Here is a 24,504-nt window from a genome sequence, read left to right as displayed (position 1 = left end):
TAATTTCTTTATGTTATGTCTAGTTTAAAGTTTATCGTCGTTTTAACAAGTGACGGGAAGATTATTTTGCACACACACCATAGTGTTTCTTTGGATTTAACCGACAATTTAAGAATTTGCGACATTTCTTCCTGTGGACATAGCCCTATTAATCATCGGTGTATGGTTTTGGTCTTCGTTGGAATTTAATTAGTTACCCTTGAACACTTTCATACCGATCTAGCAAGAAAATAAACTAAATTATACTCTGTTCAGGTCGCAGATTTTGAAGGGTTTTGTATTTCTCTAGAGGATACTGGCTTGGATCAGCCTTTTGAAAGTTTAAATTTATAATAAGGTAAGTTTGTTATTTATTAATGTTTTGCTATTTTTCCGCCGAGAAAATACTTTAAACTAGGATCTTTATAATTTAGTGGTTTTGATTTAGCCTTTCTTTCATGAATAAATCTTCCTTGTTCATAATTATCAAATGTTTGCACCGAAGTATCTCCTTCCGAATTTTCATTTATTTCCTCACTGGTTATTTCGTCCTTGGGTTGTAATTGAGGCTCTGGTAATATCAATTCTGTGTCTGTTCCTGTGTTACCAGGGCCATTCTCCTCACTTGAAGTCGTAATGTAAGGCTGGTTTATACTTTCCAAATTATTATCATTTATTTGGTTTAATAAACTTCCCTTTAAATTACATTGCCAAATATTATGGGAGATCTCTTCCTCTATCTGTGTTTTATTCATTTGTTCCCCTTCAATTTCGTCTGGTATAGGATCTAAGGGCTTGTCATCTACCTTTGACCTTTGTTTTGCTATCTCGGGGTTCATGGCTAAAAAGCTTTTGTGGTCGTGTATCTTTTTAAGTTGTATTATATTTACCAAACTGCGGTTACAGGTTTTTAAATCCCGTAATAAAAAAAAATTTGTATATAATTACGATAACACTAGATAAGATCCCCTGTATGAATAATCTTTGTATGTACTTTCTTGGATGACGTGCACTAAATTATTAGGGAAGATTTCGATTTCCAATATTCTTTTGGTTGTATTGTGCCGCTTGACCTTTTCGGGCCCTTTTTAATTCGTTCATACATACTTGTAGGCTGACAAATACCTCTTGAACAAAGATTTGATACCCATTCATCTTCTGAATAGAAACCCTCCCTCGGATTAGAAACAATGTTATCAAATACTGATTTCGCTTCGAAACCATGTAGTAGAAAAAAGGGTGTATATTTTCTGCTAGCATCTATACTAGTGTTTAATGCTAATTGTATGAATGGTAAGAATTCACTCCAATTTCCTCTATGTATCTCATCGTGGTAGTGAGTTAGTATTCTTTTTACACATTTTACTCTATTTTCTGCTAATCTATTAGATTGGGGGTTTCTTGGCGATGAATGTATAATTTTGAATCCTAATTCTTTGGCGATTTCATTAAAGATTTTACTTGTAAAGCATGTGGCATTATCAGACAGTAGGAAATCCATATTTCCAAAATGGGATATGATTTCCTTTATTATAAATTCCATCACTGATTTTGACCTGAGGTCTTTGGCTGGCGCTATCACTGTGTACTTAGTAAAATGCTCTACCGCAATAATTATATATTGGTCACCATTAGCGCAAAGTTGTAATTTTCCCGTGGTATCCATTGACCAGATATGAAATGGGTGGTCAGGGAAAATACTTTCTCTTAATTTAGGATATATATTGCTAACTTTTTTCCTCCGTAAACATAGATACCAATTCTTTACTGCCTCTTCAACTTGGCAGTACATGTGTTCAAGAACACAACTTTTGTTCAACCTATTCACAGCTTTTTACACCTTTATGTCTGTTTTTAGTAGAAAACTCGTACGTATAAGATTAATGAGTCCTCTACTCAGTTTTTTTGGTAGGATAATTTTAATTTGCTGTGTCTCTTTCCTTTTTTATGAGTAGTCTGGTGCGTACAGTAATCCTTCGAATAGAATCATCTGAAGATCTCTTAACCATTTCACAACAAAAGGATTCCCTTCCCCCGAATTTGAGTTTTCTGGTATGTTGTTAATTTGAGCTGTGCCAGAAACTTCAAAATTTGGAAATTTTTCCTGCAGGTTACCCCTCTTAGCGCATAGGTATGTGGGTATCCCAGACCCATCCCAATTATCCATACTAGTGACCCTTTCTATAGTCCTAGTCTTTGCAAGCTCCACCGCCCGAGCTTGTCGTATCCATAACGGCTCGTCCCTCCCAAGTCTGAATCCCAGGACGTTTGGGATTCAGCCCGATTATCCTTAGCGCCAGTAACTTCTACAGTAGTTTTGGTCTTGGCAAGTTCCGCCGTCAGAACTTGTCCTTTAAAGGGTTCAATTTCACTCCCCTCTAAAATTGACCTGCTGTCAGTAAAACACGCATGCGTACTGCCCTTTACTTTTACCTCTTTCAGTTTGCCGTGGATAGTCCCAGAGGTTAGGCATCTATCCCTGTACCCAGGCTTGTTCCCTCTTATAGAAGGTAACTCCTTTTCAGTATTACCACTGAATTCATCCCATTTCGATGGTATGATAGCTCCGGGAATGTTTGAGCTACCTGTATTTGACTCATGTCCCTCACAGGGCCTGGTCAAACCAGTCTGGCTCTACTGTTCTTTTCTACCCTCCATAGACTGTTAATTATTTTTATCTATATCCTGGTGAGATTTTAAGCGTAAGAGTGAATTTTCTAACCTTATTATTTCATCAATTGCCACCTTAATTTCAGGGTCTTCTAATTGAAATCCCCTCATCTCTTCTTTACCAATCCCAAAAAAATCAATCGGTTCCTCGTCTCCTAATAGGACTAAATATTCTACTTCTAACTCATCAAGATTAATTGACCTATTTTCCTTAACAAATTGTGAGCTAGGGCGACTCAAATAGTCTGCAGGGTTCCTACTGGTACTAATTTGGTGATATGTATACAAATCGTTGTCTAATAGAACCGCAATTCTATATAATTTTGAGTGAAGATCCTTTGATCTTTTAAGATATGTTAGTGCAGCACAGTCTACAAATATGTGAGTTCTCGCGGCCCATAAATATCCTTTTTGGAAGTGCTTTAGACTTTGTACTAAGGCAAACAGTTCCCTGTTGTGGTTATCAAACCTTGAGGCTGCACCACTAAGAACCTTTGAATAGGTTGCCACAATTCGAAATCTATCTGTCGTTTCGCATTGTTGCATTAAAATTGAAGCAATACTTTTTTCCGAGGCATCTATGACAAGGTAAAATTCCTTGTCTTTATCCGGGAATTCTAGAAAAATACTATTTGTATTTAATAATTCTGTTTTTAATTTTTCAAAGGCTACACTTTGTTCTGGGCCGAAAATAAAAGGAATGTTTTTTCTAGTTAGTCGAATTAAAGGTTCGGCTAATTTTGCGTAATTATGATAGAATCCCCTGTAATAACCTGTTAAGCCCAAAAATGACCTAATTCCTGTGACGTCACTTGGTGGTTCTAATTTCTGTATAGCTTCTAATTTTTGTGCTTGTGGTATTACTCCTTTTGTGGAGACCCGAAACCCTAACAAGTCACATTCTTCCGAAAAAAATTGAGATTTATCAATATTAAGCCTTAGATTAAATTTTATAGCCTGTTTTAAAGTTAGTTCAATATGTTTCAAATGTTCTTCAAAGTTCCCTGACGTATGTACTGTCAAGTCATCTACATAACTTGATAAAAATGAAGAAAATTCTGGTCCATAAACCTGATTTAAAAATTCAACAAAAGCGCGGGGCGAGAAAACTGATCCTTGTGGCACGCGTTTAAATACATAAGAAATCCCCTTATTTGAGAAACTAAAGTATTTTTGGCTTTCTTCAGCTAAGTTACAGTGACTAAATCCATTTCTAATATAAATTGTTGAAATTAATTTGGTTTTATTAGATAGATCAGAGATGACCTCTGAAATTCTTCGAACACCCCACTGTGAGTCTTTTATCGCCTTATTTATTGCTCTTAAATCTATGAGGAACCGGCTATTACTTTCATCCCACAAGTTTTTTGCTGGAATTTTCCCATCCTTTCCTGGTTTTCCTATACAAAATATAGGAGCTGTATATTCAGAACGTCTTATTTCAATTATTCCTACTCTCGCCATTTCGTTTATGTGTTTTTGTAAGCATTCTGTCATTGAAAATGGCAAAGGGAATTGTTTGACACACTTAATAGGTATATCTGTGTCTATTTTTATCTTATATCCTGGGAGGTTATTTTGCCCTACATCATAAGGTCCAGTTGCAAAGGCTCGTTTAAACTTTAATAGGATTGTTTATACTATTTGTTTTCTTTCTGAACTTAATGTACCCGTTTTAATTCTCTTTAAAAATTCGCTGTCTTCCTATCCTATTTTATTTTCCTCTATAGAGAGGGATTCCTCTTTATTTTCTATTACTCCTGCTGCTAAGAGAGTTGCATCCCTTAAATATTCATTGTTTATCACCTCATATGAACCAACGGTTTTACCTCGTGGTAAGTTTAGAGGTTCATCGCTCGTATTAAAATAAACTATTTTTATTGCATTGTTATAAGTTTCACATAGCGACGGAGATAAGTGTAATTGTGTCTGAATATTCGGGGTAAACATTATAGTGTCGCTGTGAGCTACAAAGGGTGCTGAGTGATTTGACAATTTGGCCTTAATGATTTTGAAACAATTGGCCTGAATACAGACCTGTTTTGCTATATATGTTAATCCCCTTCCCGAAATTTCTTCCGTGAAATACGCAAGGGAATTTATTTCCTCCGTACCTGTATTTCCTAATGAAATTTTATTATATTTTAAATTTAACGTACAATCCAGTTTGTTTAACATATCATATCCTATAATTACGTCAAATTTCAAGTCTGGAATAACTAAAAATTTCTAAAATAATCTTTCATTTCGTTTTGCCTCATCTGTAATGCAGAATGCTACATTTATCTCTCCTATTAGTGGTAAAGTCTCTCCACTTAAAGATTTCACGTTTCGGGAGGATGGTTTGAGGCGTCTACGAACCTCTACTGGAAATTTTGAAATATTTCCTCCTTTAATAAGTTTCTTTGGCACCCGCTATCTACAAAACATTTTTCAAAACTTTGAGGCGCTATTTCAGGAGTCCAAATAAATGGAAAGAACATTGTCCAATTTTATTTTCCTTCAACGCACTAAAACAAATATTTTCATTTTAGTTTGTAGGAGGGTTTGTGATTCTATTTTCAGGCTTAGGACTTACCTCCTCTAAGTCCTGCCTGATTAGTTTTTTTTTCAATAGGATTTGGTGCCATACATTTGTCTGCACTATGCCCAAATTCTTGGCACCTTATACATGCTAGACTTTGCCAACAATCTTTACGATAATGTCCGGGTTTTCCGCAATTCGTACACTTTGGGACTTTGCAATCCACTTTCATGTGTCCCAGTCTCCCATAATTAAAACATTTTCCCTTATAATTGCCCTTGTTTTTATATTCTACTCTGTGGTTAACTCTAGGTTCTTTAGAGGAATTCCTGTCTCTTGAGTCTAATACTGCTGCTCCCAGGGACATATCTGGGGAATCCCTATATATTAAATCTATTGCTTCGAATCTTTTTGCAAGTGTTAATAATTAATCTTGGTCGTCCAAGGCCTTAGATTGTTCTAATACTCTCCTTCCAATGGAAGGGAGCATGCCACCTTTAAAAATACTCATCTTAATGTCATTTGCTCTTATACCAGGAGAATTTTTTGCATTCTATTGCCTTTCCCCTGATCCGGGAGTAAAATTGATGTGCTAACTCAGATGGCCTTTGTTTTTCAGAGAGCAGCTCTTGCAGTTTTTGTGCAGCTGGTTTTTCATGTAAAAAGGCTTCTTTTAGAAGTTTTTCTAAATGGTCTAAATCTTTTATTTTGGGAATATCTAAACTTGTTGCGAATCTTTGTATCTCTCCTCTTGTATAACAGATAGCTTGATTTATCATAGCAATATATTTCCCTAAACTCCTCTGTATTTGTTTAAGTCTGATAATCCATGAATGGATTTCATTTGGATATGTTAGTAACGAGATGGGGGGCGCTTGCTCCACAAACAGGTTTTGAAGCCTGTTTGTGACTGGAGCGTCTCCATATTGCTCCTGTAGGGCGTTTATTTTAGCTTATGCGTCCTTCTCTACTCTTATTCTCTCCTCTTGCGCTTGTCGTATGGTAATTTCTAATTCTTTAATTTTGCTTTCATTGGAACTCATGATGGATATATTCTTTTCAATTCTTAGAGTTGGAAACGGTTTGATTCCTTATAGTGCTTTAAGTCGCTAAAATGGGTCTACTTATAAATTGTATGAGAATTTTCTCAGTACCTTGGTTTAAACTTACCCTCAAGTTTAGTATTATAATTACACACTCTTGAGGATGATTACCCTATGACCCAATTTAGGTAAATTACAGACGCAGATACTAAAACTTGTAGCAAAGAGAAAGAGAAGGAGAAGAAAGAAAGAATCTTAGGAAGATAAAAGATAAAAGTCTGTCTGAGCTTCCGCCTTAGGTTAAAATTTCCTTTAATGAACACTTTTTCAAACTTTTCTGTCTTGGATAGATTGGGAAAACTGAACACACACCTTCTTGTGAGGAACAGAGGACTAAATTTTACCAACTTTTATGAATTCAATTAATCCTCCCCCACTTAAACGAAAGTTGCACCGAACTTGAGTACCGCTGCGACCAGTTGTAAGGTTGCCCCTCCTTGCAGGGCTAATAAATTTGGTAGCGTGATACAAACTGAGGCGTTGGGTAAGAATCGGTACTCAGAATTCAGTGACAACTGATTTTATTTATAAAATAAGATAAAAGGAAAAAATATTCTAATTCTATTTATGTTGACTAATTCCAAACCTCTTCTAAGGTCAAATGATCTACTTGTTCAAATCCACCAATGTATACCGAAAAGAAAAAGATTAAGTTAATCCTAAGCTAACGAATGTTTTAACTTAAAGGGGTTACACTTGAACAGCTAGTCAAGGCATGAGTTCTGGGTCATAAAAATCCTTTAGTTCAAGCTATTTTTGAGCTAAGCTAAGAATAACCGTACTTGCTTTTAATTCAAATTTTCATTAACCCAAACCAAGAGGTTCTTTTATTATTTCTTGAAAGGGTTGTGTATTCCTTTGACCTTTATTAAGCTTTAATTTTTGCAGGGAAACTTAATTGAAAATATCTGGACATAAAGGTTTAGAAATTCTTAACCTGGTAATATTGTTCCCCCTTTTCCCCTAACCTGCTTGTATAAACATTGAGGTTACCTTTGTATAAACATGCAGTACGGGATTAACGAAATGAAAGAGTGATTAAAAGGGGAACGGTGTGTTCCTCTTCGTATAAAAGTCTGAAGATTGCACAAAGGAGGGGGGGGGTTAAGTAATGTTATTGTCCGATAATTCCAATTCTCGAATGTAAGGTCTTTATAAAGTCAAGCTAAGTCTCAAGGGACTTTAGGCTGAAAAGGGGAAGCCCAAATGGCTCTCCTAGCTTTCTCTTCTTGGTTGAGGTTTTCTTTCCTCCTTAAACTCTCAGTTATTCAAAGCTTAAATTTCTGGGAAAAAATTTAATTTGGCTTATTCTAACCTTAAATAAATTCTGTTTTGTCCAAATGGCTCAAGCCTCGTTTAGGTGGAAATACGAATGAAACTATAAGTCCCAAAATCATCAATTTCTCTTATATACGTATTAAAATTATCTCCAAGTGACAGAAATCCTTTTAGAGGTTTTTCTTCTTATTTTAACCTTTATCTTCAAACTTTTATCCCCAAGGAGAATTTCGGACAGACAGTGGTAGCTTATCGTTATTATAAAGTAAACACTTACTCTTTGTTCGATTTCCAAAAAAAGACTACCCTGTTTTCGTTCCTGAATCCCTATTTTAAGTTCTCTCTATTTTGTTCTTCTTTCCTGTCATTGGTCAGAGACCAGTTTGATGTCATCCTAATAATAGTTCTTTGTTCGTTTCCTAAGCTAAAGTTGTTTGTTTCCTTAAACAAAGAAAATTAATACTTCGTTACCCTTATCATTACACAAAAGTCATACTTTGCTATCTTTACAATTTAGTCAGGTTATGATGTATCTTTACAATTTAGTCAGGTTATGATGGCTTTCCCACATTTTTACAATGTTTAACCCGTCTATTTTCAATTATTTTGTCAATAAACTTAATTGGATAACTATTACAAAACAAAATATCCCTCAAGTATAACAATTCCGAATCTAGAAATTCCTGGGAACAAATTCTAAAGTTTCTATCCACTAGTGAAATTGCAACCCCCCATGTCACCAACATAGGGTGGTAAGAATGAAAATTTAAATACCTATTATTGTGTGTTGGTCTTCTGTAAATCGAGAAAAGTAAATGGAGATCCCTTTTAATAAATAAAATATTCAGAAAAGGTAATTTATTATTATCCTTAAACTCAACTGTAAATTTAATATTATTATCAAAACTATTTAAATGCTTACAAAATAGGTCTAAGGAGCCCAATTCATGTTTCCAAAATCACACCATATCATCCATGAACCTACCCCAGAAGCAAGGGGAGATTCTAAAACTGTTTATAGCGGAGGTTTCAATGGCATCTATGAATAGATTTGCCAATAAAGGAGAAAGAGAAACCCCCATAGGTAACCCAAAAATTTGTCTATAAAACTTCTCTGGAAAACCAAAATAAAAAGAAAAATTATTTACTAGAATAATTAGTCTCATAATGACTTCAATATACATCAAAGTGTTTTTCTAATTTACTTTTTAAAATGTCCTCTCACCTTTTTAAATCACAATTTGAATACATGGAAACAACATCGAAACTGCAAAGAATTGAACTATCCTCCAACGTGAAATTTCGCAATTTATTATTAAGATCAGTCAAATTTTTAAATATGATTTATGTGTTCCCAAAAGTGGACGCAATGCTACCGACAACCATTTTCCTAATTTTGAAACAGGTGACGGAAAATTTGACAAATAGGACGGAGGGGGGCTCCAGTCTTATGAATCTTAGGTAGACCATAGATCTTGGGTGCCGAACAACCCCTAGGATAATATTTGTTATAAAACTGTGGTGTAATGTGAAAATTATTTTTCATTGACTCCAATTCCTTTCTTGTTGATTTTACATATTTATCTGTATGATCAAAATCAAGTTTTTTGCATGTAATATTGTCAGAAATAATGGATTTCATTTGATTATTATAGTCTTCAGTGTTCATAATTACGATCGTGTTACCCTTATCGGCTCTGGTGATAGTAAGGAATTTATCCTTTTTCAAATCTCAAAGTATTTTAATGTCATTTTTTGTGAGATGTATTTTCCAATTAAGCTGACATTAAAGCTGTTTAGTTTTCTTACGATCTTGGCTCTAAGTTCCTAAGGAGTCTCAAATCTATCAACAGAAGCCATAATTCCTGACTCCACCTTTGAAATTATTTTTCAATAGGAGATTGTTGTTGGAAAACAGAACTTAGAACCCTTCGACAAAACGGCTTCCTGTTTAATATTAAGAGGTTTAGAAGACAAATTATTAATTGCTGGACCCAGACAATGACGAGGATAAAAAACATCTGAATCTTGGAAATTCTCAAACAAAAGTTTATTAAACTGGTGAACCAAACGAACCTTGGACAAATGAAAATCATGGCGAAAAGATATATTGGCTATTTCCTTAATTCGCATAAAAATGTCAGATAGAAGGTTATTTCTTAAAAGGGTTTCAACAGAATTTAAGTCCTTAGACAGTTGAAAACGTCTCTGTTTTTGTTCATAAATTACGTGATTTAAAGCCATTAGGCTTAATTTGTTTTTTAATTTTGTTTCATTTTCACTTCCAAAATGGGTACATATTTTAAAAGTTTTCGGAATCACTGATTCCTTCTTGCAATTTTTTAAGCAAATTTGTTGATTTAATAAATTTGCATGTTTTTTAACTAAAGACAAATAATAATTGACAGAAGCGGCTAATTTTTGCCCGTAAAATTGACGAATGAAAGATCTTAAGCCGAACTGGCCAGCCATGACAAAAACCAACAAAGAGAAAAATCTAAAAAAACAAACAAACGAGACTTTGGCCAGTGGAGAGAAAAGAAAAGACAAATGCAAAATAACGTGGATATTTCGCCTGTATCCAAACAAGGCGTCTTCAGCACGAAAGAAACACAAGAAGAACAGGATTTAAAAAAAAAACAAGATAAAACTAAAAACCAATAAAACCACCACCAAAAAAAAAATGTACAATTGGCGCAAACTGATCCACGTAGGGAAAAGATGCTATTATACAGTTACTTCAGTGAGGACACCAGAGTAACTGAGGAAAAAAAACTGTAAATTACTTTAATTATTCTGTTGCGAAATAATCCTTTTGTTAGCTATTACTGAAGCAAATCGTTTTGGTCTAGCAGGTAAAATAGTCCCCTGGTGATTATTTAAAATCTTAACTTCCTTATTGACTGTTGATTCACTCTTTAGAAGGTTATCATAAATTGGGTCAATATTTAAATTACCGGTGTCCCTATTTATTGAAAGGTTAGAAAACATATGTTTTTTTAATTTCTATGGCTTCCCTCGCCCATTGAGTGTGACCCTTATCATTTGAAATAGCTAAGGCTTCATCAAATTTTATAAAATGATCTGGTTGAAACCAAATATGCTCTGCTAAAGCTGAAACAAAAGTTTCTGGAGGCTTGCATAATTGTAGGTTTTTTTTTTATTGAATTTCGGTGTTCAATAAACCTTTCAAAAAATTGTTGGTGAGTCCTACCAGTATAGAACTTCCCACAAGAACACGGAATTTTATACACCCCACTTACTAAATTCCCCGAGTTAAATCCTTACCAGAACTAAAAAACTACCCATTGGCCTCAACGATTGGAAACATGTATCAATACCAAATTTACGTAAAACCCGTGAAAGTTTCTCACCCAAACCAGGTACATATGATAATGAAATGAAAGTTTTTGATACAACTAAATCTAAAGACTGAGAAACCCCAATAACCCTACTATCATGTTTCACCCTTCTATTTTCAATTATTTTGTCAATGAACTTAATTGGATAACTATTACAAAACAAAATATCCCTCAAGTATAACAATTCCAAATCCAGAAATTCCTAGGACCAAATTCTAAAGGCTGTATCCACTAGTGAAATTACAACCCCCCATTTCACCAACACAGGGTTGCAAGAATGAAAATTTAAATACCTATCATTGTTCGTTGATTTTCTTTAAATAGAGAAAAGAAAATGGAGATTCCTTTTAATTAATAATATATCCAGAAAATGCAATTTATTATTATCCTCAATCTCAAGTGTAAATATAACAATATCATCGAAACTATTTAAATGATTACAAAATAGGTCTAAGGAGTCCAATCCATGTTTCCAAAAGCGCACCATATAATCCATGAACCTACTCCAGAAGCAAGGGGAGATTCTAAAACTGTTTATAGCGAAAGTTTCAATGGCATCTATGAATAGATTTGCCAATAAAGGAGAAAGAGAAGCCCCCATACTTAACCCAAAAATTTGTCTATATAACCCATCTAAAACCAAAATAAAATTCATTTACTATAATAATTAGTCTAATAATGATTTCAATATCCAAACTGGTTAAAGTCACATCCTTTATTAAATCAAAGTGTTTTTCTAATTTACTTTTTAAAATATCCTCGCACCTTTTAAAATCACAATTTGAATACATGGACACAACATCGAAACTGCAAAGAATTGAACTATCCTCCAACGTGAAATTTCGGAGTTTATTAGTAAGATCAGTCGAATTTTTAAAATATGATTTTTGTGCTCCCAAAAGTGGACGCAATGCTACCGACAACCATTTTCCTAATTTTGAAACAGGTGACGGAAAAGTTGACACAATGGGACGGAGGGGGGTTCCAGTCTTATGAATCTTAGGTGGACCATAGATCTTGGGTGCCGAACAACCCCTAGGATAATATTTGTTATAAAACTTTGGGGTGATGTGAAAATTATTTTTCATTGACTTCAAATCCTTTCTTGTTGATTTTACATATTTATCTGTAGGATCAAAATCAAGTTTTTTGTATGTAATAGTGTCAGAAATAATGGATTTCATTTGATTATTATAGTCTTCAGTGTTCATATTTACGATCGTGTTTCCCTTATCAGCTTTGGTGATAGTAAGTAATCTATCCTTCTTCAAATTTGAGAGTAATTTAATGTCATTTTTTTGTGAAATATTCTCACAAGTTAAGCTCATGTTTAAGTTGTTTACTTTTCTTACGATTTCGCCTCTAATTTTTTGAGGAGCATCAACTTTATGTATAGAAACCATAGTTCCCGACTCCATTTTTGAAATTATTTTTGAATAGGAGATTGGTGTTGGAAAACAGAACTTAGAACCCATCGACAAAACGGCTTCCTGTTGAATATTAAGAGGTTTAGAAGAAAAATTCTTAATTGCTGGACCTAGACAATGTCGAGGATAAAAAACATCTGAATCTTGGAACTTCTCAAACAAAAGTTTATTAAACTTGTCAACCAAACGAACCTTTGACAAATTAAAATCATGGCGAAAAGATCTAATGGCCATTTCCTTAATTCGCATAAAAATGTCAGATGGAAGGTTATTTCTCAAAAGGGTTTCAACAGAATTTAAGTCCTTAGACAGTTGAAAACGTCTCTGTTTTTGTTCATAAATTACGTGATTTAAAGCCATTAGGCTTAATTTGTTTTTTAGTTTTGTTTCATTTTCAGTTCCAAAATGGGTACATATTTTTAAAGATTTCGGAATCACTGATTCCTTCTTGCAATTTTTTAAGAAAATTTGTTGATTTAACAGATTTGCATGTTTTTTAACTAAAGACAAATAATAATTGACAGCTGCGGCTATTTGTTGCCCGTACAATTGACGAATGAAAGATCTTCAGCCGAACTGACCAGCCATGACAAAAACCAACAAAGAGAAAAATCTAAAAAAACAAACGAACGAGACTGTGGCCAGTGGAAAGAAAAGAAAATACAAATGCAAAACATCGCGGATATTTCGCCTGTATCCAAAGAAGGCGTCTTCAGCACGAAAGAAACACAAGAAGAACAGGATAAAAAAACCAAGATAAAACTAAAAACCAATAAAACCACCACCAAAAAAAAAAAATGTACAATTGGCGCAAACTGATGCACGCAGGGAAAAGATGCTATTATAAAGCTATTTCAGTGAAGACACCAGAGTAACTGAGGAAAAATAAAAAAACTGTAAATTACTTTAATTATTCTGTTGCGAAATAATCCTATTGTTAGCTATTACTGAAGCAAGTCGTTTTGGTCTAGCAGGTAAAATAGTCTCCTGGTGATTATTTAAAATATTAACTCCCTTATTGACTGTTGATTCACTCTTTAGAAGGTTTTCATAAATTGGGTCAATATTTAAATTACCTGTGTCCCTATTTATTGAAAGGTTAGCAAACATATGTTTTTTAAATTATATGGCTTCCCTCGCCCATTGAGTGTGCCCCTTATGATTTGAAATAGCTAAGGCTTCATCAAATTTTACAAAGTGATCTGGTTGAAACCAAATATGCTCTGCTAAAGCTGAAACAAAAGTTTCTGGAGGCTTGCTTAATTTTAGGGTTTTTTCTATTGAGTTTCGGTGTTCAATAAACCTTTCAACAAATTGTTGGTGAGTCCTACCAAAATAGAACTTCCCACAAGAACACGGAATTTTATACACCCCACTTACTAAATTTCCCCGAGTTAAATCCTTACCAGAACTAAAGAAACTACCCATTGGCCTCAACGATTGGAAACATGTATTAATACCAAATTTACGTAATACCCGTGAAAGTTTCTCACCCAAACCAGGTACATATGGTAATGAAATGAAACTTTTTGATTCAACTAAATCTAAAGACTGAGAAACCCAAATAACCCTACTATCATGTTTAACCTGTCTATTTTCAATTATTTTGTCAATGAACTTAATTGGATAACTATTACAAAACAAAATATCCCTCAAGTATAACAATTCCAAATCCAGAAATTCCTGGGAACAAATTCTAAAGGCTCTATCCACTAATGAAATTACAACCCCCCTTTTCACCGACATAGGGTGGCAAGAATGAAAATTTAAATACCTATCATTGTGCGTTGGTTTCTTATAAATCGAACATATAGGACAGTGATCGATGGGGTTGATGGTTATATATTTCCATGATTTTATTTAAATCATAAATAAAAGCAGCAGTATTTTTCAGTGTACAATATCTTAAAATTAATAGAAAAATCGTTCTTAACAATCGTTCAGCCAATGCAGCCTCTATCGGGCTGTGGCTATGATAGAGTGTTCTATTATATTTCACTAGAACTTTTTAGATATTAGGATTAACAAATTTACTACCATGATGTTATTGAATTTTTCTATAGCAATCCTGTTCAAGAATACTTTCTAAAGCATGAGCATCTTCAACACCTCTGTTTGATTGCAATAAAATGGCATAGGCATAGTGACTAAGGACACTGATTGCCACTAGAATATATTTGTAGGGTGCATTGTGACGCCGTTGAATTGCGTCTTAAGTTAAAAGATCAGTTTGCACGATATGCAGAGGGGAGAAGACCTTAGTTTTTCGATATTGTTTATCACAAAACCGACGATTCTGATGCGGTGTGTAACTCGGTTCATTTTTTAGCTACTCTTTTGCTTTTTTTAATGTACTGCCATTAATTCTAGACAAAATGTTAGTAAGTTATTTGGGGGAACTTAGAAGTCATAGATTACGCATATTTACGTAGACAACCTTTAAAACTTCATCCATTTTGAATGTAAAAAGGTAGTGTAATGTCCACTTCCCTTTTGCACACTGGGGGGTGATTCAATCCATCAACGTTTTTGACTAGCAGCCGCAGGTGTTATCAAATCATTGCTGCTGCTGGTAGTATTTTCCAATATTGAATCATCTTCTTTTTTAAATGGTGGTGATGGTGTTGTTGGAGGACTATATTCTCTTAGTTTCTTTAGAATTTGCTTATTGCCAATAAGACTTTTGGGGAAGTTTGATGCATTTAGAAAGGTGTATAGATTATTGTCAAAGGATAAAAGTCCTTTACGATTCGTCACCATATCACAAATTAAATCAACTAGATTGTAACTTTTTCCCTGAATTGTAATTGGTTTCCCTGTGCTATCAACTTGAACTTGATCACCAGTTTCCAACATGAGATATGTTAATACTCTTTTACTCTGTTCTCGATAGGTCAGTGAGGATAGGTTTCCAATTGTTGACACTATGGAATTCAGTTCCTTCTCCTTTGATTACACTGCTGAATCTTGAGGAGATGTTTCCTTTTTAGAGGAATCTGTTATGACGGCGGGTCTCTCACGATATGGTCTATGTTTGTCCACACGTCGCAATGCATCTTGAAGTAAAACTAGCTTTTTATCATCAATAATATTTTCATCATTAATGAATTTGCTTGGATTGTCTTCAAAATGTTCCACGGGTGAGAGGACAAGTTCAAATGGCGTCAATTTATAGGGTCTAGCCATTCTCTAGAGAAAACTGTTTACAAGTCCTGCAACTATTGGCAGTAAAAGTGTAAAAAAGCTACCGCCCGCTTGAAGGAGACGTTTTTTTTTAAAAATGTTTTCCTTGTTTTGGCAAGCCAAGGCGCGTACAGTGGAACGTTGTTGCTTTGTCTGTTGTCTAATACCTTCTGGCAAGTGTACATTGCCCTCAGTTAAATTTAAACAAAACTCGGATATTAGATTAATAAAATCATTGTCAACATCATGTTTGAGTATAGCCTTCCTGAGTGGGGGTTTTGAAGTGCCTAAAACGGAAAATAAATGCCGTTGTTCGTGTAGTTTCTTCAATGTCACGATTACAACTAATAGCTTTTTCTACTTTTCACCGGAAGATATACTGTAATTTCTTTGTCGAAAATATCTGTGACTACACGTAGATCTTTGGCTGTGCTCTGATTAAGATCTAGCAAAATGTTCCCATATGGCTTATTTGTCGCCTGAGTGTACGCTGACAGCAGAAATATTGGGGCGCCTAGATATATTTGCTTATTGAGAATTATTAGCGAGCTAGAATCACGAACAACTCGGTAGATAATATAGATGGTGCAATTCAAAGCAAGGGTTCTTATACATTTGCTATGATGAAACAGATTGTGTAGAACTAGGGTTATGGAAAAGTTTTCATGATGAGAGTGAACGGTAAACAGCTGTAGTATTTCGTGTGAGAACTGTTCAATGGTTTCAGCCAAATCATCAATAATCAGCCACGAGTTTGGTTCAATACTATTGAAAACATCACGTCCCCGTATGAATTGTATTGGTATGGTTGTGGCAATAGCTTTTATTTGATCGTAGAACTCTTGCTTAATACTATAGCAATAATAATTTTCTTTGGTTTTTCCAAAAACATTTTATTACAATTTTGAATTATTTTAGCTAAAAGTGTCGTTTTCTCAGACATTGATGGATCACACAGAAACGATGTGAATGGTGTTTTAAATTGATACATACTGCTGCTGTTGAAAACAGTCCGTCTACAACTAACTGTAAACCATACTTGTCTAATGAATAAGTAATAATTTTCCCATAGATCTATCTGGTAAAAGAACAACAAAAACAATATTTCATTCATTTATTAACATAAAAACACAATTTATTATTTAACAATATTTATTGAACAAAAACACTTGTACAACAAGAATAACATTTATTGAACAAAAACATTTTTTTTCACTTTTTTTCACTTTTTTTGTTCAACAAGAACAATATTTATTATCAAAAACACCCTTTTGTTCAACAAGAACAATATTTATTATCAAAAACATTTGTTCAACAAGAACAACAACACTATATGTACAATAACATTTATTTTCATAAAAAACAATTTTTGTCCACCAACACTGTTTGCACACACACACACACACACATTTTTCTAGAATAGCACTATTTGTACAACACTTAAAACCACACGAACACGAACAATAGCACAGTTGAACACAATGAATTTAAAAAAGGAATACCCATCGCTCCCCGGAGTCGCGGGCCAAAGGCCGGCCACGGGCGGGACCCAAACCCCCCCCCAGAAACAGCAGGCCGAAGGCCGGCTGCTGGTGGGACCCCAAAGCCCCCGTGCGCCGTGGGCAGAAGGCCGGCCGTGGGCGGGACCCTCCAACCCCCCGGGGACTGTGGATTGATACAGTATACAATAGTTGCCGTCACTGGTGCTGCTACAGGTTGGGTTAGGTTGGGTTAATTTATGGTGAGGTTTAGGTTTGGGTTAATTTAATTTATCCAGACCAGGTTGATTGCGATAGTCTACACATTCAACCCGGTCTGAAATTTTTTAGTGGCCATGGGGGAGTACATTTACACCATTCTCGAGCACAAAGACTTTGTCGGATATACATGACATTGCATTTTTTTCCACTCTTACAGTATAATTTTTACACTATAGAGAGCGAATTGTAAGCACTTGTGCTCTAGGCACTAGGCTACTCTCTACACAGTGTCTGTACACACTCATGTTGAAATTTTTCTTTACAAAATGTGTAGGCACCCCTTTACACGACTGCTTTACATTCCTGTTATGAGGTTCAACACAATAAACCTTAGGACCCGGAAACACCCCATTGGATATTACATCACTCCCCGTCTCTGATTTTAACATGAGTAGCTGATTGGGCGCCTGACGTTTCACCAACTCGGGGTAGAGGGACGGATTCCAGTTGGTTAAATCCATCCGTGAGCTGATGGGTTCCTCATTTTCTAAATCTCCCAGTAAATCCCCGTTTTTTACTTTTAACAGCAGAGAATCTGTATCCGCATTGTAAAATTGAACCTCCCCCTCCCTTGGCCTTTGTACCTTGCACACTTTATAAAAAAAACGACAACATGAGCTTTTTGGAATTTTCAAGTACTGAACTACCTCCTGCTATATTCTTGTTCCGTATCGTACATCTTTTTTTTCTGTGTAGAATAACCATGCTTGTCTCTATGGTCGTGAACGATGTAAAATTTGTGTCAACAATTGTTCGTGCACATTCTTGGGGGTCAGTCACGACGTCACGAGATCTGTTCCGTACGCTTTACCACATTTTTCAAAAGGCTGAATTTAGAATGAGCTTGTACATTTCCTTCTCTACTTTACTGTTTGCCCGAGAGCGTTTATCGACAAAGGTATCGATAAACGTCTCCAAATAAGGTTTGTGATTGAATTGCAGGACCCTATGTATTTTGGTGATCATGAAACCATTGTTCCCCATCCAGTACAAAAGCACATGATGAACGACGATATTCTCTTTAGGGTCCACAACCGGAATCAGTTTCTACTTGGAGGGGGTCCAGTGCATCCCCATATCCTCAACCTATGATCGATTGTATGGACTTAGTGAGTCCTTGGTCACTGGTCGATTGATACAGGGAAAAACAATATCTCTGACTGAATAATAAAGCGCAAATAAAATGTGACCGTCAGTTTCAAAGAATCATCCTTGTGGCCCATCTTCCTCAAAAGTATTAATTTTAGGGAACTCACAAGGATTCTCAAGCCATTTATAGTTCCCACACGGCGAAGAGTAGTGAGACATTGCCGAGGGATAAAATGAGTTCATGTCAAAGAAAACTGCATTTGACTTTACACAAGTGTCTTTTCCACTTGGATCTGTTGTCAAAACGAAATCTCCATGAAAAACATACTCACCCCTAATGATCGTTCTACTAAAAAGTGTTTCTTTGTCCCAGTGAGCAAGCAAATTTCCTCCATACTAATTTTCGAAATCAAGTAAACAACCAACTTTGGTGTGAAAAAATAATACCATATATCCAGTCCAAACTCTAAATAGATTTGATATGTGTTTTCACAGACAATATCTAACAGAGTTAAAACGTCACTGGCCAAGTAGAGTCTACAATGATTCCACCCATTTTTACAGTTACCCTTAGCCCAGAGCTTCTTGGCAAATTCATATTCTTCGGCAGTGCATTCACTGTTGGTGAGTGAATTAAAGAAAGCTTCAATTGGAGGTAGTTTTTCCTCGCTTAACCGAGCGCCAGAACAGTAATAGTCGTATGCATATACACCTTTACAGGTCAATAGGTCATACATTTCACTGTCTGGAAAGTGCTGTTTAAGCAAAGGAAAACTATCAAAATTGTCACATTTCTAAACTTGAATCAATTGACTCAATGACTTTGGGAAAAAAGTAAAAGAATCTGGGAACCTGATATTATTCAGGCAAGTATGTCCGTTATTCACAACCTACCATTTTAACTCGAAATGCACTAGTTTTTCAGTTGATTTGGGGATGATGTTATAGGTAAATGAATTATTTACGTATGGACTATCTACTCCCCCTCCCTCCCTGTGCATACGTGCCAAAACCTGTAAAATATATTTTAAATCATAATTTGTGAATGAAAACTGAAATAAAAAACTGCTGGCTTACATTCACATTGCATGATTGATGTGCTAAATTTCTAAAATTACTACTCCCAGATGATATTTCCTGCCACAAGTGAACACGATCTCTGACTTTTCCCTTCCCCCCTCTTTTTCTTCTAGTCGCTTTCCTCTTATCCCCCTCAACAAACTTCCCCTAATAAATCCAACATATTTTTTGATTTTTAATAGCGAGACGATCTTCTGCAGACAATAACATGGGAATTGGGTATTTATCAAACAAAGAATAGCGCCATTAGCGGTTCGAATTAATTGAATCATTGTCTTGACCATGAACTATCCCTCCTCCAACGTGTCAAATATTTCTAACAACTGCATGCCGTTAGAACTTTCTCATTGTGCTTGGGCGTACGAGACTGCAATGGCTCGATCTTATTTGATTCGATTTGGAAGTTGAGGATCGTTCACTTCCACTAGCTTCGCTTCACAATCCAAAGAGATTTTATTGCTCTGGAGGAGGGTATTTTGAAAATTTTTAAAGCGTAAAATGGCCCTTTCCCCCGAAACTGTTTCCACTGACTGGTAGCTATGCCGTCTACAATGTTTCATGTGATTTTGTAGTTTTAAATCACTACGAAATCAAGACAGGCACGTTGGACAGTAGAAACATACCCCTATTTTTTACCCTCCCCAAGAACTCTATTGATGTCTGTAATAGGATTAAAATGGCCAATTGCATTGGGGTCACTAGGTGGTGTGTACAACAACCAAACCCAGTGCTTCACCAGTTCAATCGACGGGCCCCTTACTTAGAACATCACCCCCTTCTTTTTATAACGAACCCCATCCTCAAATTCTGTTTCATATTGAACCACAGTAACGCCAATATCTAATGGGCACTGGCCCTTTCAAAAACATCAATGGAGCTTAGCGTTACTGAGTATTTTTCCTCTAAACAAGTAAAATCTACAGTGTGAAGATCGGACCCCTCCTTCTCATGCACAGCCCAATGATCTAAATTTTTCTTTGTAGCGCCATCTTTCAAAGGCCGGAAAGCTGATATTAGGAAAGCGTACTTGAAACATTTTTGGCCTGTTTCAAAACAGATTCTTTGAATGCCTCTATAACCCACTTAATGTGGATTATATTTTAAAACTGTACCCGTATACCTATGCCCCCCTCTTAAAATTAAATCTTTTTTAAATTTACAAATAATAACGCTTAAATTTTCAACCTAAAGAACTACAGACCCACTTCCATTTTCGCTATAATTTTTGAGATGCATAATAATGTGGCCCATCCAATCCGAAAACACACCATCAAAATTTTCTAAATATGGATAGACCACTTGCATCTCGGTATGTACATAATCATGAAAAACCTCGCTTTTGCCCTCATTTAAATAAAACACTTTTAAAACAATTGAAACCTTAATTGAATCCTTACCCCTCCACAACTGAATTTGGTTTTCTAGCAGTGCACGAATTCTATCTACGTATTCATGGATAATTTCTATAGTGTCAAATACAAAATACCCCCCATAAGCGGATTAAAGGGATCGCCATAGGTTGCGGTGTAAAGACTATCGTATTTGAAATTGAATTTGACATCTGAAAATCCGGAAATGTTATACATTGGGTATTGTCACCCTCCCCCACCTCCTCTTGTATTTTATCACCACCCCTCCCCCACATTGTTGATCAATAGAGTTGTTCGAAGCCATTTCAGTAGTTTGAAGTGGAAGTATGTAATCCATAGGGGGAGGGTTCCCTGTCAATTCCCGGGTAAAATCATCTAAAAGCTGTAAGCTGTTTGGACTTAGCAAAGGTAAGTCCCCTGCTCAACTGCGCTATTATCAACATTAAAATGATCAGTTAAAAAATCGTCAATATTATCTGGAATTTCAAGTGAATCAACATTCCATGGTGAAATTTTAGAGAGCTCCACATGCGCTTCTTCTTCTCCAACTGATGAGGACGGCGACATGGAATATGGTACTAATACAACCTATAAAAGAAAATAACTTATTTTCAAAGTGTCTAAATCACCCTTTTTTTTAAAATTGTATTATTATTTAAAACGCATTTATTAGTAGTAGCAGTATGCACATAGTAGCATTTTGTTTACTCTATATATATTCTGAAAGTTACAACTTAATATAATCTAAAAGATGACATAATAGGTTTTGATTTTTTTCAAACAACCCCTCAAAAAAAATTTGATATTAATACTCTATCTGCTTTGAAAAAAAAACTGGGGTCTTTGCTTGGTAGCCTATCCCTTTCAGACTATCTCCTCACATTCCGATAGAAAATTGTTTTTATAATATTTGTAGAAGCCAGATTAAGCATTCTTTAATAATGCAGTTCATATCGCAAAGATTTTGCTATTTACTATGGGGAAATTATGACCGGAATATAGTGCCTTTTTTGGCTTCGTTAAGATAATTCAGCTTGTTGAATGCATGCACTTGGGAGAAAAATACCTTTTAACATCTCTGACAGGCTTTTACAAGCCTTTATTACACAATTTAGAATCTGGGATTATTTCGATGTCCAACGGTACATGCTCTAATATTCAAATTGACTTGGGAGAAAATTCATTAGTGGAAATAATATTTAAAAACTTAGATTATGATTTGCAGCTTGCTTGTGTAGGGTTGAAGGAGGCTCATGCTTGCCTTTTATAGTCAGCGTTGATCTTGAAGACCCAGGCATTGCAGCTTGCACGGAAGACCCCGTAGCTAGACTGGGGATTAAAGGGTGCGCTTTTTTGGCTTGTAATAGGACCGCAGAAGGCCCCGCAACATAACTGGGGTTCGAGGGGGCAGCATCTTATCTGTGTAGGGCGGAGATGGTCAAATTCTTGCCATGCTCATGGAGTGTAGATGGACCTGCATCCCTCCTTCTTTGTTTTGGGGTCGTGGAAGAGCCAGCATACTTAATAATTGATGGTCTCACAGGGGTTGCCTCTGTGCGTCTCGCCCTCTTTGATGGAGGGGGATATTCTTCAAAATTGTCCTTAAAAAACTACTAATTTTTTTAAGAAAAAGTTTAGTATGGAATAACGATCCTTCTTTTTACAGAAGAAAAATTAGTACCCCCCACACCTAACCACAGTGTTGCGTGTCGGAATGACCAAATTAGTTTTCTGATCACAGGGTATACATGTCTGCACAAAGAATCCCCCCCACCTTACTTTCCACGCGAAGAAACAGTTTGTTTTCACCTTACAATGAAGGTATTAGAAGCAAGACATTGCCTCGTCCCCCCCCCCAGATAAACATTGAGTACTCAAAATGGAAAAAAAATACTACACGAAACTAACATCCATCCCCTCTTAACAATCCCCTTTTTACAGAAGAAAGCCCCTCTCCTTATTCAGTAAAGCAAAAAGTAATATTTTGTGAGAAATATACTAGGCATAGAAATCAAACGTTTTTATTACACAACTTGTGAAAAATAAACCAAGACAAACAGTAGTCTGTAGCCTTAGGATAGAATTCAATGTTTCTATTTTTACCATTTAGAAAAAAAAATAAAAAAACGCATTATTCTTTAGAGCCAAAAAGTAAAATTTGCGATCATATGTAAAAATGCTATCCAATTTACACTTAATATAGTCTTCGTGCAACTCCTAAAGATTTTTCTTTCTAGCCTTACGTATCAAAGTTAAAAAACCATAGTTTTCATGCTCCCAAATGGGAATATAAAAGAAACTTTATCGAAAGAAAGCTAGAAAAAAATTAAAACATGCCTAGAGACGCAACGCATATATTTACACATTATTCCTCTCAGGTCAAAGGTTTATATAATTTAAAAGGGACTGTTCTTAAGGCACTGTTCTCAGTGTAGCTATGTATATTTTTTCTTAACCTCCCCCCCCCCCTCCCCAAATAAACACTGAGTACTCAAGATGGAAAACGAATACTACGTGAAACTAACACCCACCACCTCTTAACAATCCCCCTTTTTAGAGAAGAAAGCCCTTCTTTTTTACAGTAAAGCAAAGAGTAAAATTTGCGATGAAGAAGCTATGTCGCTAATTTGACCAAAAAGTATCATTTTTTCAGTGAAACCACTGTAATACACATGCTTCATGAGAATTAAGATGCAGGATGTACACTTGACAGGAAGCAATAATTAAGGTTTTAGATCTTTGCGGAAATGCTTAAGTCAAGCCGTAGCGGCTTAATAGCTAAGGGATTGACAGAAAGTTGACTGACACTTTTAGGTAAGAATAAATTTAACAAAAAACAGAATTATTTCCAATGAAAGAATTAAAGTTGTAAACAGGGGGGAGGGGGAGGATGGGGCTTACATGGTAAAAAAGAGCGTATTTTATGCTTTCTATTGATTATAAACATCATATAGTGGAGTTTGTATTGTGGGGGGGGGAGGGGATATACCCAGAATTTGAATTTACTGAAGGGGTGACTATGTAAAATGGTTTTATTTGGAAATAAACTAAGAAAGTTTACTAAACAGAACTCACATTATAAATCGATGTAGACCAGAGTTTCCAAATCAATAATATCAGATGCTTGTTCCATGGTGTCTTAAAACTTTATGATAGTTTAACCACAACGCATGTCCGTTATATACAAAATCTCAAGGGCAAATTGTGATGTAATGGGAAACCTTACATAACTTCACTGATTGGCTAAGAAAGAGAAACATGATCCTCTTCCCCTTTGTGGATCAATAATTCACCTGCAGAGTATGTAATCAATTGCTCAGAAATCCAGTTCCCCTCGAGTGGATCAATACATTGTCCCGTTAGAATTCAATGCACATGTGCAAAATTCGTCCCGGAATCATTACACATAGAAACAACAAATAAATCGACCTTGAAAAAGGGGGCATTGACCCCATTAGACTTGATCAATAATCCTTGAATAAATTATATCGTGTCAGCGTTAGACTCAATTATAGATGGCAACAGTGGTGCCCCCCGGGAGTCGTTAAGGCTTCCCTACTCGTGTCCTAGTATCTTGCATATTTTGTCCCCCTCCCACACGCAGACCCAATCAAATAAATGGTTTTGCACACATCTCAAAATTGTGCTGCATATGCAATGTTCTTCAACGCTCTTGGTG

General features: G+C 35.6%; 1 protein-coding gene across 1 annotated transcript; it reads right to left on the bottom strand.

Annotated features, from left to right (window-relative positions):
- Positions 1-991: 991 nt before the first annotated feature.
- On the bottom strand, positions 992-1,645 carry LOC148941872 (KRAB domain-containing protein 2-like). Its single transcript, XM_089103163.1, has one exon. It carries the CDS (start codon positions 1,643-1,645, stop codon positions 992-994), a length of 654 nt encoding a protein of 217 aa, XP_088959289.1.
- Between the last annotated feature and the right edge of the window lie 22,859 nt (positions 1,646-24,504).

This window comes from Artemia sp. Qi Xiang Cuo, chromosome 17 (genome assembly GCF_049724085.1).
Source record: "Artemia sp. Qi Xiang Cuo chromosome 17, ASM4972408v1, whole genome shotgun sequence".
In the NCBI taxonomy this organism is placed as follows: Eukaryota; Metazoa; Arthropoda; class Branchiopoda; order Anostraca; family Artemiidae; genus Artemia; species Artemia sp. Qi Xiang Cuo.
The sequence above is the reverse complement of the archived record's forward strand: the minus strand, read 5'-3'. Positions and strand labels throughout refer to the sequence as shown.